General features: G+C 37.0%; 1 protein-coding gene across 1 annotated transcript in view; it reads right to left on the bottom strand.

Annotated features, from left to right (window-relative positions):
• Nucleotides 1–217: 217 nt before the first annotated feature.
• Nucleotides 218–17022, bottom strand: part of LOC133648199 (dynein axonemal intermediate chain 1-like) — a 50296-nt gene continuing 33491 nt past the window's right edge. The window contains exons 19-20 of the mRNA XM_062044039.1: nucleotides 11025–11210; nucleotides 218–1130 (exon numbers count right to left, since the gene is read on the bottom strand). Coding sequence (XP_061900023.1) covers nucleotides 1029–1130; nucleotides 11025–11210 — 288 coding nt within the window. The 3' untranslated portion in view covers nucleotides 218–1028. The remainder of the gene's footprint in view (nucleotides 1131–11024; nucleotides 11211–17022) is intronic.

Raw genomic sequence — 17022 nt, 5'->3', positions numbered from 1 at the left:
GACTATCCGGCGTAGCCTCCTCTCCAGCACACCTGAATAGACCTTACCGGGAAGGCTGAGGAGTGTGATCCCACGATTATGATATATATATTTTTTAAATTCAAGACAAAAGTTTGTGTTTTTTTACTGGTGCACAAAATGAACCATGCATGAACATCACTTTGTTCAAAGAACAAAACCAACACAATGCATGAACTCACAACAAATTACTGTCAGGTTCAAACACCGCACTATCTATTACACAAGACAAGAAGAAGGAATCAAGCAGAGACAGAGTTGAATTTCACTCATGAGGAGAGACGTATTGGGCTGCACACTCAGTTACAGTTTCACCCTACGCTCTAAGGTACAGTCCCACGTGCTCTTCTATTTATTCGGGAGGTCCCTAGTTAACATCACTGAGGCTGCTTCTGAAGGGAGGGGTAATGCAAGCAGCCCCCAGTAGACACAATACGTGATTATTCAGAATGGAAACGTGCTGACACTCGTGATTTCGCCCTGTCTCTGCTTTGTCTGCGTTGAGGTACTCGATGTCCGTCCTTGGCTGTCAGCAGGCAGGGTCTGGAAACAAACTGCTGACGCGAGACAACTCGCAAAGCAAGATTACAAGTTGTGCCTTTGCACGGATAGAAAAATACAACTTCAGCGCAATTGATAATAACTATAGCAACGGCCTTTAAGCATAAGAGTTGTGTGATAACTTCTACATAATTATTCAAACATTTACACACCTGCAAATCAGATGGAACATTAAAGGGAACAAGACCTTCGCCGAACCCCTGAGACCGATTCACCGAACCCCTAGGGTTCGATTGAACCCAGGTTAAGAACCACTGCCCTAAGTAGTGTTTGCATGCATACTTACAGTGGGACCTAAAAATAGGCTAGGCACTGCTCTTTTTTGTTATTCTTGGTCTTGAAATACACTCTTTGATAACAGGTTGACATACAATTGCTGACAAAAACCAGACTTCCTCTGCAGAAGTGAAAAGAGTTGATTGAAGGAACAGAGAAGATACCGTGAGGGGCTAGTGGGCACTCTGCTCAGGGTCCCGCAGTAGGCTGAGAAGCTTCTCCATCTTGGCGACTTCCACCTCAGGACCTTCAGGCAACTCTTGACCTTTCTTGCACTACGAATACAACACAAAGGGATTTAATGTGCCTTTGCGGAGTAAACACACAGGGAGATGTTGTTATGAGATCACGAGGACAACAGAAGATGCAGAGTTGACCTCCTTGGATCAATGCAAAACTTCATATTAATGTTACAGAAGTATACAGTACTGACCATGAGAAAAGAGGCCTCTAAACAGCACAACACCATTAGACTGCAGGCTTCCGGTTAGGGTTGTACGGTATACCGGTACTAGTATAGTATCGCGGTACTAATGAATCAAAAATGGTACTATACTCTGTTTGAAAAGAACCGGTTGCCCATTTTTTATTTTTTTTTATTTTTTACGGGCATGACGACGTGCCGTCAAGTTTTGGTGTTGTTTACTTGAGTCATATTGCAGTCTCCACAAATCTCTTATGTGTTACTGCCATCATATTGCAGTATACACGTATCTCTTATGTGTGACTGCCTGTCATGTCTGTTGATCAAGTTTTGTTTAAGTTATGTTCCGTTTGGGTTTTGTACCCCTAGTTCCTGCTTTTCACTCCCTTGTTTTGTCACCATAGCAACCATTAGTACCTGTTTTCACTGATCATGTCACTGCTATTTAAACCTGTCTGTTTCTCTTGATCGTCCTGGTGACATTACCCTGTCATACCATGCTACTTCTGATATCCTTTCTCCCTCTGCTACCTTTCATTCCAAGCCATAGTTCCATGCCATAGTTTTCATGCTGTTTCACGCCACTGTAAGTGTTGTTTTCCTTTTCATGTTCATAGTTTCTGCCTTTGTGCAAGTTTTGGTTTCATTAGTCAAGTTTGTTCTCCGCCATTGTGCGCGCCTTTTGTTTGCTTCCTTTTTTGTAGTCTGTTAGTGTTTAAGATAAAATATGTACTTACATTCACGCCTTGCCCGTGCCAACTTTCCTTTGCCTTCCGGGAAAACAAAACAACCCATAGTCCACGTATTGACACTGCCATCATATTGCAGTCTACACATATCTCTTATGTGTGACTCCCATCATATTGCAGTCTAAACGTATCTGTTTTGTGTGACTGCCATCATATTGCAGTCTACACATATCTCGTATTTGTGACTGCCATCATATTGCAGTCTACACATATCTCTTATGTGTGACTGCCATCATATTGCAGTCTACACATATCTCTTATGTGTGACTGCCATCATATTGCAGTCTACACGTATCTCTTATGTGTGACTGCCATTATATGGCAGTCTACACGTATCTCTTATGTGTGACTGCCATCATATTGCAGTCTACACGTATCTCTTATGTGCGACTGCCATCATATTGCAGTCTACACATATCTCTTATTTGTGACTGCCATCATATTGCAGTCTATACGTATCTCTTATGTGTGACTGCCATTATATGGCAGTCTACACAAATCTCTTATGTGTGACTGCCATCATATTGCAGTCTACACGTATCTCTTATATGCGACTGCCATCATATTGCAGTCTACACATATCTCTCATTTGTGACTGCCATCATATTGCAGTCTACACGTATCTCTTATGTGTGACTGCCATCATATTGCAGTCTACACATATCTCTTATGTGTGACTGCCATCATATTGCAGTCTACACGTATCTCTTATGTGTGACTGCCATCATATTGCAGTCTACACATATCTCTTATTTGTGACTGCCATCATATTGCAGTCTACACATATCTCTTATGTGTGACTGCCATCATATTGCAGTCTACACGTATGTCTTATGTGTGACTGCCATCATATTGCAGTCTCCACATATCTCTTATGTGTGACTGCCATCATATTGCAGTCTACACGTGTCTCTTATGTGTGACTGCCATCATATTGCAGTCTACACATATCTCTTATGTATGACTGCCATCATATTGCAGTCTACACGTGTCTCTTATGTGTGACTGCCATCATATTGCAGTCTACACATAGCTCTTATGTCCGACTGCCATCATATTGCAGTCTACACGTATCTCTTATGTGTGACTGCCATCATATTGCAGTCTACACATATCTCTTATGTGTGACTGCCATCATATTGCAGTCTACACATATCTCTTATGTGTGACTGCCATACAAATCTCTTATGTGTGACTGCCATCATATTGCAGTCTACACGTGTCTCTTATGTGTGACTGCCATCATATTGCAGTCTACACGTATCTCTTATGTCTGACTGCCATCATATTGCAGTCTACACGTATCTCTTATGTGTGACTCCCATCATATTGCAGTCTACACGTATCTCTTATGTGTGACTCCCATCATATTGCAGTCTACACGTATCTCTTATGTGTGACTGCCATCATATTGCAGTCTACACATATCTCTTATGTGTGACTCCCATCATATTGCAGTCTACACGTGTCTCTTATGTGTGACTGCCATCATATTGCAGTCTACACATATCTCTTATGTGTGACTCCCATCATATTGCAGTCTACACGTATCTCTTATGTGTGACTGCCATCATATTGCAATCTACACATATCTCTTATGTGTGACTGCCATCTACTGGTCACACTTATAATTACACCATGTAACAAATAAAAAAGCTTCAAGGTCGGTAAGCACAACCAAAATCATTCCGTACATTAGGCGCACCGGGGTCTAAGGCGCACTGTCGAGTTTTGAGATTTTAAGTGCGCCTTAAAGTCAGAAAAATACGGTAATATCTTGTCTAAAACTAAGAAAATACATTTTAATGACCCTGTACGCATTCTTGGAGCTAGCGGGGGATGTCTCCAAACCCTTCTTTCTCCGAGATAATTGATGTTGTATTTGTGGTCAAACGGTTAGTCTACAAATGTGTTTCTTTTAAGAGTGATGCTGTTTACTTCCCGTCCAATGTTCAAGCAGTCATCTGTAACTGCTTTACTTGGATGGACACCAAGTAAAACAGTTACAGATGTTTTGCCCGTCTCTGTCCCACCCCCAGGAGACAGGACATTTCTCCCAAACCCCTCCTCCATCTTCTCTCATTCCCAAAAGCTTTACAGTTCTGAAGAGTCATTGGTCTCTTCCACTCTCTCTCTTTCTCTCTCTCTCTCTCTCTCTCTCTCTCGCTTTCCTTCTTTCTTTCCGTAGCAGCGTAAATCTTTCTTCTTTGTAATCTGACGTTATTTGCGTACTCAAGTAAATACCTAAAAAGATCTTGGTTTTCTCTGGACATGAATTCACTATATAGGAAACAACTTCACAGTGTTGAATAAACCTAGCACCGAAAACCTTGGGTAATGAACATGAGTCTCGATGTATTATTACCGGTATTGTACAAATCAGGGGTCACCAACCTTTTTGAAACCAAGAGCTACTTCTTGGGTACTGATTAATGCAAAGGGCTACCAGTTTTGATACACACTTAAATAAATTGCCAGAAATAGCCAATTTGCTCAATTCACCTTTAACTCTATGTTATTATTAATAAGTAATGATATTTACACTTAATTGAACGGTTTAAAAGAGGAGAAAACACGAAAAAAATGACAATTCAATTTTGAAACAGTTTATTTTCAATTTCGACTCTTTAAAATTCAAAATTCAACCGAAAAAAAGGAGAAAAACTAGCTCATTTGAATCTTTTTATGGAACATCATTAGTAATTTTTCCTGATTAAGATTAATTTTAGAATTTTGATGACATGTTTTAAATAGGTTAAAATCCAATCTACACTTTGTTAGAATATATAACAAATTGGACCAAGCTATATTTCTAACAAAGACAAATCATTATTTCTTCTAGATTTTCCAGAACAAAAATTTTAAAAGAAATTCAAAAGACTTTGAAATAAGATTTAAATTTGATTCTACAGATTTTCTAGATTTGCCAGAATAATTTTTTTGAATTATTAACATAATAAGTTTGAAGAAATATTTCACAAATATTCTTCGTCGAAAAAACAGGAGCTAAAATGAATAATTAAATTAAAATGTATTTATTATTCTTTACAATAAAATAAATAAATTTACTTGAACATTGATTTAAATTGTGAGGAAAGAAGAGGAAGGAATTTAAAAGGTAAAAAGGTATATGTGTTTAAAAATCCTAAAATAATTCTTAAGGTTGTATTTTTTCTCTCAAATTGTCTTTCTGAAAGTTATAAGAAGCAAAGGGAAAAAAAATAATGAATTTATTTAAACAAGTGAAGACCAAGTCTTTCAAATATTTTCTTGGATTTTCAAATTCTATTTGAGTTTTGTCTCTCTTAGAATTAAAAACGTCGAGCAAAGCGAGACCAGCTTGCTAGTAAATAAATAAAATTTAAAAAATAGAGGCAGCTCACTGGTAAGTGCTGCTATTTGAGCTATTTTTAAGAACAGGCCAGCGGGCTACTCATCTGGTCCTTACGGGCTACCTGGTGCCCGCGGGCACCGCGTTGGTGACCCCTGGTACAAATGTTGACATACTTTGTGTTCATCTCGACCATTGCAAGTTATCCCTTCAAAATATGAAAACATCAAAATGTCAATGCACAACATACAACAATTGATCCATGTTCCTGCTGCTTAATCTGTGTTATCAAAGTTGTTTCATGTAAACAACTGCAACAATATCTATAAATCTTGTTTTGAAGGCTCATTGGGCAGCCTGGAGACACAACACAACACTGTTCTTTTCTGTCTTAAAACAAGACATGGGGTGAGATCGTCGCTCTTGCCTCTGGCTCTGCGGAGATTTCCTGACAAACCGATCTAATCCGAGCACTCAAGGCTCCGTGGCGCTAATTGTTCACTGAGAAAAAGGACGGAGTAACGTTATTGAAGAGAAGATGAGCAAAGAGAGAAGGTGGCGTCCATTAAGGACAGTTTGGGCCTGATTTACTAAAGGTTCGTGTGTACTGAAACACGTGCAAACCTGAAAAATCGAGCGCAGAGGATTGAGTCTCTCACATAAGCGAAATAGAGAATACAATCCAGTTAGTGCCAGCGCCACCTTCAGAGTGCTTTCTGTCACAGATCGCACTGTAGGACTGTTTCTAAAATGCCCAGGAAAAAGTGATAGTTGTCTGCTGCGTGTTTTAAAACATAACAAGATGACACAAGACAGGGAATGGTCATAGCTGCGACTTGTTTATCATTTGCACACTTAGTAGATCACATAGTACATGCAATTTTCTAGACTGCACATGCTATTTAGTGCTTGTTGTTTAGGATCTTAGTAAATCAGGCCCTTTGTAATATGAGTTGTAGGTCTGATGTCATGTTTCCTGTGTTCATTGATGTGGGATATCAAGCCAATGCACATTTATTGACTCCAGATACTTCCAACCCAGCAGGCACCAGACATTGATACAACGTTGATTGTACATACACTACCGTTCAAAAGTTTGGGGTCACATTGAAATGTCCTTATTTTTGAAGGAAAAGCACTGTACTTTTCAATGAAGATAACTTTAAACTAGTCTTAACTTGAAAGAAATACACTCTATACATTGCTAATGTGGTAAATGACTATTCTAGCTGCAAATGTCTGGTTTTTGGTGCAATATCTACATAGGTGTATAGAGGCCCATTTCCAGCAACTATCACTCCAGTGTTCTAATGGTACAATGTGTTTGCTCATTGGCTCAGAAGGCTAATTGATGATTAGAAAACCCTTGTGCAATCATGTTCACACATCTGAAAACAGTTTAGCTCGTTACAGAAGCTACAAAACTGACCTTCCTTTGAGCAGATTGAGTTTCTGGAGCATCACGTTTGTGGGGTCAATTAAACGCTCAAAATGGCCAGAAAAAGAGAACTTTCATCTGAAACTCGACAGTCTATTCTTGTTCTTAGAAATGAAGGCTATTCCACAAAATTGAACGGTAGTGTACGTGTTTTTTAAAACTGACTTCTAAACAACGTTGCAAAATAGTTGTATTTGTAAATTGAGACAACGTTGATGTCCAACGTTGGATCCACGTTGTTGGTTGGGAAATGACTACATTTCAATGGTCGAATCAACGTCAGAACCCGACATTGAATAAAGGTTGTCAAAAAGCATGTTGTTTCAATGCTGCATTTGTGTTGTAGAAGTTTGGTTGGAAAATGACCAAAATTCAATGGTCCAGTCAAGGTCAAAACCCAACATTGATTGAACGTCGTCAAAAAGCATGTTGTTTCAACGTTGTATTTGTGTTGTAGAAGTTTGGTTGGAAAATGACCTAAATTCAATGGTCCAGTCAAGGTCAAAACTCAACATTGATTGAACGTCGTCAAAAAGCATGTTGTTTTAAATGTTGTATTTGTCTTGTAGAATATTGGTTGGGAAATGACCAAAATTTAATGTCAGATCCCAACATTGATTAAACGTTGTCAAGAAGCATGTTGTTTCAACCTTGTATTTGTGTTGTACAACATAGGTTGGAAAATGACCAAAATTCAATGGTGCAGTCAAGGTCAAAACCCAACATTGATTGAACATCGTCAAAAAGCATGTTGTGTTGTAGAATATTGGTTGGGAAATGACCAAAATTCAATGGTCAAATCAACGTCACAACGTGACATTGAATAAAAGTTGTCAAAAAGCATGTTGTTTCAACGTTATATTTGTGTTGTAGAATATTGGTTAGGAAATAACCAAATTTCAATGTCAAATCAACGTCAGAACCTGCCATTGAATAAACATTGTCATAAAGCATGTTGTTTCAACGTTATATTTGTGTTGTAGAATATTTGGTTGGAAAATGACCAAAATTCAATGGTCCAGTCAAGGTCAAAACCCAACATTGATTGAACGTCGTCAAAAAGCATGTTGTTTCAATGTTGTATTTGTGTTGTAGAAGTTTGATTGGAAAATGACCTAAATTCAATGTCAGATCCCAACATTGATTCAACGTTGTCAAAAAGCATGTTGTTTCAACCTTGTATTTGTGTTGTACAACATAGGTTGGAAAATGACCAAAATTCAATGGTGCAGTCAAGGTCAAAACCCAACATTGATTGAACGTCGTCAAAAAGCATGTTGTGTTGTAGAATATTGGTTGGGAAATGATCAAAATTCAATGGTCAAATCAACGTCACAACGTGACATTGAATAAAAGTTGTCAAAAAGCATGTTGTTTCAACGTTGTATTTGTGTTGTAGAATATTGGTTAGGAAATAACCAAATTTCAATGTCAAATCAAAGTCAGAACCTGACATTGAATAAACATTGTCATAAAGCATGTTGTTTCAACGTTGTATTTGTGTTGTAGAACATTTGGTTGGAAAATGACCAAAATTCAATGGTCCAATCAAGGTCAAAACCCAACATTGATTGAAATTTGTCAAAAAGCATGTTGTTTCAACGCATTTGTGTTGTAGAATATTGGTTGGGAAATGACCAAAATTCAACGGTCAAATCAACTTCACAACCTGACATTGAATAAACGTCAAAAAGCATGTTGTTTCAACGTTGTATTTGTGTTGTAGAACATCGGTTGGAAAATGACCAAAACTCAATGGTCCAATCAGGGTCACAACCCAACATTGATTAAACGTCGTCAAAAAGCATGTTGTTTCAACGTATTTGTGTTGTAGAATATTGGTTGGGAACATGACCAAATTTCAATGTCAAATCAACGTCAGAACCCAACATTGATTAGACGTCATCAAAAAGTATGTTGTTTCAACGTTGTATTTGTGTTGTAAAATATTGGTTAGGAAATGACCAAATTTCAATGTCAAATCAACGTCAGAACCTGACATTGAATAAACGTTGTCAAAAAGCATGTTGTTTCAACGTGGTATTTGTCTTGTAGAACATCGGTTGGAAAATGACCAAAATTTCAATGGTCCAATCAAGGTCAAAACCCAACATTGATTGAATGTTGTCAAAAAGCATGTTGTTTCAACGTTGTATTTGTGTTGTAGAATATTGGTTGGGAACATGACCAAATTTCAATGTCAAATCAACGTCAGAACCGAACATTGATTAGACGTCATCAAAAAGCATGTTGTTTCAACGTTATGTTTGTCTTGTAGAATATTGGTTGGGAAATGACCAAATTTCAATGTCAAATCAACGTCAGAACCTGACATTGAATAAACATTGTCAAAAGGCATGTTGTTTCAACGTTGTATTTGTGTTGTGGAATATCGGTTGGAAAATGACCAAAATTCAATGGTCCAATCAAGGTCACAACCCAACATTGATTGAAATTTGTCAAAAAGCATGTTGTTTCAACGTTGTATTTGTGTTGTGGAATATCGGTGGTGAAATGATCAAAATTCAACGGTCAAATCAACGTCACAACCTGACATTGAATAAACGTCAAAAAGCATGTTGTTTCAACGTTGTATTTGTCTTGTAGAATATTGGTTAGGAAATGACCAAAATTCAATGTCAAATCAACGTCACAACTTGACATTGAATAAACGTTGTCAAAAAGCATGTTGTTTCAACGTTGTATTTGTGTTTTGGAATATCGGTTGGAAAATGACCAAAATTCAACGGTCAAATCAACGTCACAACCTGACATTGAATAAACGTCAAAAAGCATGTTGTTTCAACGTTGTATTTGTGTTGTAGAATTTTGGTTAGGAAATGACCAAAATTCAATGGTCAAATCAACGTCACAACTTGACATTGAATAAACATTGTCAAAAAACATGTTGTTTCAACGTTGTATTTGTGTTGTGGAATATCGGTTGGAAAATGACCAAATTTCAATGGTCCAATCAAGGTCAGAACCCAACATTGATTGAAATTTGTCAAAAAGCATGTTGTTTCAACGTTGTATTTGTGTTGTAGAATATTGGTTAGGAACATGACCAAATTTCAACGGTCAAATCAACGTCACAACTTGACATTGAATAAACGTTGTCAAAAAGCATGTTGTTTCAACGTTGTATTTGAGTTGTAGAATATTGGTTGGGAAATGACCAAAATTCAACGGTCAAATCAACGTCACAACCTGACATTGAATAAACGTTGTCAAAAAGCATGTTGTTTCAACATTGTATTTGTGTTGTAGAATATCGGTTGGAAAATGACCAAAATTTAATGGTTCAATCAAGGTCACAACCCAACATTGATTAAACGTCGTCAAAAAGCATGTTGTTTCAACGTATGTGTTGTAGAATATTGGTTGGGAAATGACCAAATTTCAATGTCAAATCAACGTCAGAACCTGACATTGAATAAACATTGTCATAAAGCATGTTGTTTCAACGTTGTATTTGTGTTGTAGAATATTGGTTAGGAAATGACCAAATTTCAATGTCAAATCAAGATCAGAACCCAACATTGATTAGACGTCATCAAAAAGCATGTTGTTTCAACGTTGTATTTGTCTTGTAGAATATTGGTTGGGAAATGACCAAATTTCAATGTCAAATCAACGTCAGAACCCAACATTGATTAGACGTCATCAAAAAGCATGTTGTTTCAACGTTGTATTTGTGTTGTAGAATATTGGTTGGAAAATGACCAAAATTCAATGGTCCAATCAAGGTCACAACCCAACATTGATTAAACGTTGTCAAAAAGCATGTTGTTTCAACGCATTTGTTTTGTAGAATATTGGTTGGGAAATTACCCAAATTCAATGGTCAAATCGACGCCACAACTTGACATTGAATAAACGTTGTCAAAAAGCATGTTGTTTCAACGTTGTATTTGTCTTGTAGAATATTGGTTGGGAAATGACCACAATTCAACGTCAGAACCTGACATTGAATAAACGTTGTCAAAAAGCATGTTGTTTCAACGTTGTATTTGTCTTGTAGAATATTTAGTTGGAAAATGACCACAATTCAATGGTCCAATCAAGGTCAAAACCCAACATTGATTCAACATTGTCAAGAAGCATGTTGTTTCAACGTTATGTTTGAGTTGCGTAGCGTCAGGACCTAATTCAACAAGTTCTCAACCTTGCTTCAATGTCTTGCGCCTGCTGGGAAGCCGGTTTCTTGATCAAAAAATGGATTACCTTTGGTTTCTTGCGGAGGTTGGGGGAGAGTTTCAGACTGATAACGCAGCCTCGGTTGTCCCCGACTATGATGATGGGATGGACGGGGTTAAACTCCAGGTGAGTCAGCTTGCTCTTGTTTCTGGCCACCACCGGCTGCTGGCAGATCGCCTGGTACTTGTTGATGCTCAGGTCAAAAACATGCACCTGAAAAACATTAAATTGGACCACTCAATAGTACAGTACATACAGTACACTACAGTCTGTACGGCTGTATCAATTATGTCTGTACAGAGATAATGCACACTTTCTAGGTTTATTATTGTGGTATTTTCCCCCCAGTCATGCAGCTTGGTAGGCTTTTATTATGCCTTGTTGTGGCCAATGACAGCATAATACGGAAGAGACCATGTACTGTACGTCTTCAGAAGGTTCTGCACTCGTTGTCTGAAGGACAAGAAGTACAGCCTTGGTAACGATGACAGAACGTTGCTTCTGTGATCACAGGTGTGGTTCAGCTAAAAAAAGATGATGTGATTGCTCGGACTGGCTGGGTCAGTTGTGAAAGCTATCATTCACACCTTGGGGCTAAAAAACAACAACAAATCTTGGACCTAAACCACAATGGACTCTACTGGCTCTCCAGTGTCAATGTAGAAGGAACCACAGAGCAAATTACAAGTCAGAATAAAGTCCAAGAGGGCATTTGTGGTTCCGTCTACATCAGGGGTGTCCAAAGTGTGGCCCGGAGCCGTTTGCGGCCCGCAGGTAATTTTTTGACGGCCCCACGGCACATTCTAAAAATACGATTAAAAAAAATAAAAAACATAAAAAGTGGTATAAAAGAGCAAACAGGTGAAATGTAACAAGAGAATGATGCAATGTTGACTCTAGTAACACAAAGCTGTTTCTTTCTCTAAAAAATAATAATGAATAAAAAACAATGTTATTATGAATTATTGACCTATTCAAGGCTCCAATTACGTCAAATTAAATATTCCACTTTGAAATATTTTTTGGGGAAAGTGTTGCATATTTTGTGTTTGACATATTAAAAACGACGTTTTTTTTTTTTTTTTTTAAAGAAGGGCCTAAAACGAACAAAAAAAGAAACATAAACAACAATAAAAGTTATAATTGACGGATAGATCTGAAGTTGATCTCGAGACTATTGTATTAAAAGTTTTTTTTTTTAAATTACAATTTATTTTTAATACTTTACTGAGCAGGACCCTTTTGGATCCCCAATACTTTTAGTGGTATTTAAAAAAAAAATTTTTTTTTTAAGTGTCATTGCTCAAAAAATAATAATACATTAAAATCAATGTTGTTATGAGTTATGTTATGAGCGCCAATTATTATATAATTTGAAATATTCCACTTTAAAATTGTATTGGGGGAAAATGTTTTGTTTTTTTCATTAAAAAAACAAGGTTTTCTTTGACAAAAAGGGCATACAACTTAAATCGTAAAAAAAAAAAAAAATGATATTGACGGATAGACCTAATGTTGATCTAGACTCTAGATCAACATTAGGTCTATTTGGAGCAGGGGTCACCAACCTTTTTGAAACCAAGAGCTACTTCTTGGGTACTGATTAATGCGAAAGGCTACCAGTTTGATGCACACTTAAATAAATTGCCAGAAATAGCCAATTTGCTCAATTTACCTTTAACTCTAAGTTATTATTAATAATTCATGATATTTACACTTAATTGAACGGTTTAAAAGAGGAGAAAACAAGAAAAAGATGACATTTAAATTTTGAAACATAGTTTATCTTCAATTTCGACTCTTTACAATTCAAAATTCAACCGAAAAAAAGAATAGAAAAACTAGCTAATTCGAATCTTTTTGAAAAAATTAAAAAAAATTTTAGGGAACATCATTAGTATTTTTTCCTGATTAAGATTAATTTTAGAATTTTGATGACATATTTTAAATAGGTTAAAATCCAATCTACACTTTGTTAGAATATATAACAAATTGGACCAAGCTATATTTCTAACAAAGACAAATCATTATTTCTTCTAGATTTTCCAGAACAAAAATTTTAAAAGAAATTCAAAAGACTTTGAAATAAGATTTAAATTTGATTCTACAGATTTTCTAGTTTTGCCAGGATAATTTGTTTGAATTTTAATCATAATAAGTTTGAAGAAATATTTCACAAATATTCTTCGTCGAAAAAACAGAAGCTAAAATGAAGAATTAAATTAAAATGTATTTATTATTCTTTACAATAAAAAAAAAATTTTTTACTTGAACATTGATTTAAATTGTCAGGAAAGAAGAGGAAGTAATTTAAAAGGTAAAAAGGTATATGTGTTTAAAAATCCTAAAATCTTTTTTAAGGTTGTATTTTTTCTCTAAAATTGTCTTTCTGAAAGTTATAAGAAGCAAAGTAAAACAAATTAATGAATTTATTTAAACAAGTGAAGACCAAGTCTTTAAAATATTTTCTTGGATTTCCAAATTCTATTTGAGTTTTGTCTCTCTTAGAATTAAAAATGTCGGGCAAAGCGAGACCAGCTTGCTAGTAAATAAATACAATTTAAAAAATAGAGGCAGCTCACTGGTAAGTGCTGCTATTTGAGCTATTTTTAGAACAGGCCAGCGGGCTACTCATCACCGCGTTGGTGACCCATGATCTAGAGATTGAAACTTTGAATAATAATAATACTAAATAATGACACATTTTTAATATATTTTTTGACCTAAACCCTTTGGGGTCCCCGGGATCAAGCCTGAGTGGAGGCCTAAATGTATATTTTTTATACATACATACATTTACGGCCTGCGGCTGAGTTTTAAAGGCCAATGGCACATTCCAAAAGTAGTATTACAAATATTCCTTCAACATTTTCGTGGGATTTTTGTTTTTAAATGGTCATTGCTTCAAAAAACAAAAACAAAACAAAATCAATGTTATGAATTATTGACTTATTCAAGGCTCCAATTACTTCACATCAAATAATCCACTTTAAAAAAATAAAAAAGATAACATGTTTATTGTGTTTGAAATAAAAAAAACCAGGGTTTTCTTTAACAAAAAGGGCACAAAACATGAAAAAATAAATAAATAAAATCCAACCTTTACAGTGACAGAGAGATCTGAAGTTAATCTAGACCAGGGGTGTCCAAAGTGCGGCCCCGGGGGGCCATTTGCGGCCCGTAGCTAATTGTTTACCGGCCCGCCACACATTCTGGAAATACTATTGTAAAAATAAAAAAGAACAGATAAAAAAAGTGGAATGAGGTGAAATCTAACGAGAAAAAGCTGCAATGTTGACACAAAAGCTTTTTTTCTTTTGTCTTTCTTCATTTTTCTTTATGTGCCATAGTTTAAAAAAAAAAAAAAAAAAAAGACAAAAAATCCATGTTATAATGAATTATTTTCAGGGCTCCAATTACTTCAACTATTTCACTTTAAAATGTTTTATGTGGTAAATATTGCATATATTGTGTAGTAGCCATGTAAAAACATCAAAGTTTTCTTTGACAAAAGCGCATAAAACAAACAAAATAATAGTTCCAGCATAAAATGGACAGATATATCTGAAGTGGATCTCGTAACTTAAGTGTGGAAAGTAAAAGAAAAACCGAATAAAAATGTATCACTTTATGAGCGGGGCACCTTTTGGATCCCAAATATATTTAGTGATTTTTTTATTTATCTTTTCACTGTGATTACTCAAAAATATGAAAGAATTAAAATCAATGGTGTCCTGATTATTGATCTTTTAGGGCTCTAACTACTAAATACTGCATATTTCAGTTTTACTATAAAAAAAAGTAAGTTGTTTTTGACAGAGAAGCCATAAAACATTTTTTTTTTATTTGTATGACTTTATATCAACTTGAAGTTGATATAGAGATTTACTGTAAGCGTTAAATAATTTAAAAAAAAATAATAATCTGACTTATTTTTAACATTTTAATGACTGAGACCCTTTATGGTCCCCGGGACCCCTAAAGGTAAAATAAATAAAAAAATCCAAATATTTTGTTATGGTTTGAAAATGAAAAATATCAAAATGGCCCCCACATGCTTTAATTTTTCCGTGTGCGGCCCTCAGTGGAAAAAGTTTGGACACCCCTGATCGAGACGTTCAATTAAGCGTTGAGAAAAAAAAACTTATTTTTCAATATTTTTATGACTGAGACCCTTTGGGGTCTTTTTGGACCAAACTTGAGGGGAGCCCTAAAGGTTAAAAAAAATCTGTATATTTAATTGGTTTTAAAAATCAATAAAATAATTTTTAGTGTGCTGCCCTCAGTGGAAAAACACCCCTGATTCAGAGACTCCAATTAATCAAAAATATGTCTTGTCCAGGGGTGTACCCCGAATGCAGCTGGGATAGGCTCCACCCCCCCACGACCCCGAAAGGGACAAGTGGTAGAAAAAGGATGGATGGGTGGAGTAATATAAAGCTTCAACCCTAACCCTAACCCTAACCTTAAACCTAACCCCAACCCTAACCCTAACCCTAAACCTAACCCCAAACCTAACCAACTCTTTTTCTTTATGCCTAACCCTAACGCTAATCCTAACCCTAACCCTAACCACAACTCTAACCCCAACCCTAACCCTAACCAACTCTTTTTCTTAATGCCTAACCCTAACCCTAATCCTAATCCTAACCCTAACCCCAACCCCAACCCCAACCCTAACCCCAAACCTAACCAACTCTTTTTCTTTATGCCTAACCCTAACCCTAACCCTAACCCTAACCCTAATCGCCCCCCACGACCCCAAAAGGGACAAGTGGTACAAAAAGGATGGATGGAGTAATATAAAGCTTCAACCCTAACCCTAACCTTAAACCTAACCCCAACCCTAACCCCAACCCTAACCCTAACCCTAAACCTAACCCCAAACCTAACCAACTCTTATTCTTTATGCCTAACCCTAACGCTAATCCTAACCCTAACCCTAACTCTAACCCCAACCCTAACCCTAACCAACTCTTTTTCTTAATGCCTAACCCTAACCCTAATCCCAACCCCAACCCCAACCCTAACCCTAACCCTAACCCTAACCCTAACCCCAAACCTAACCAACTCTTTTTCTTTATGCCTAACCCTAACCCTAACCCTAACCCTAACCCTAACCCTGTACCCGGAATGCAGCTGGGATAGGCTCCACCCCCTCCTAACCCTAACCCTAACCCCAACTCTAACCCCAACCCTAACCCTAACCATAACCCAAACCTAACCCTAACCAACTCTTTTTCTTAATGCCTAACCCTAAGCCTATTCCTAATCCTAACCCTAACCCTAACCCTAACCCCAACCCCAACCCTAACCCAAACCCAAACCTAACCCTCACCCTAACCAACTCTTTTTCTTAATGCCTAACCCTAACCCTAAAACCTACCCATAAACCTAACCCCAACCCCAACCCCAACCCTAACCCTAACCCTAACCCCAAACCTAACCAACTCTTTTTCTTTATGCCTAACCCTAACCCAAACCTAACCCTAACCCTAACCCCAACCCTAACCCTAACCCTAACCAACTCTTTTTCTTTATGCTTAACCCTGATCCTAACCCTAACCCTAACCCTAACCAACTCTTTTTCTTTATGCCTAACCCTAACCCTAATCCTAACCCTAATCCTAACCCTAACCAACTCTTTTTCTTTATGCCTAACCCTAACCCTAACCCTAACCCTAACCCTGTACCCGGAATGCAGCTGGGATAGGCTCCACCCCCTCCTAACCCTAACCTTAACCCCAACTCTAACCCCAACTCTAACCCTGACCATAACCCAAACCTAACCCTAACCAACTATTTTTCTCAATGCCTAACCCTAACCCTATTCCTAATCCTAACCCTAACCCTAACCCTAACCCCAACCCCAACCCTAACCCAAACCTAACCCTCACCCTAACCAACTCTTTTTCTTAATGCTTAACCCTAACCCTAAAACCTACCCATAAACCTAACCCCAACCCCAACACCAACCCTAACCCTAACCCTAACCCAAACCTAACCCTAACCCTAACCCCAACCC

This window comes from Entelurus aequoreus, linkage group LG01, assembly GCF_033978785.1.
Source record: "Entelurus aequoreus isolate RoL-2023_Sb linkage group LG01, RoL_Eaeq_v1.1, whole genome shotgun sequence".
In the NCBI taxonomy this organism is placed as follows: domain Eukaryota; kingdom Metazoa; phylum Chordata; class Actinopteri; order Syngnathiformes; family Syngnathidae; genus Entelurus; species Entelurus aequoreus.
The sequence above is the reverse complement of the archived record's forward strand: the minus strand, read 5'-3'. Positions and strand labels throughout refer to the sequence as shown.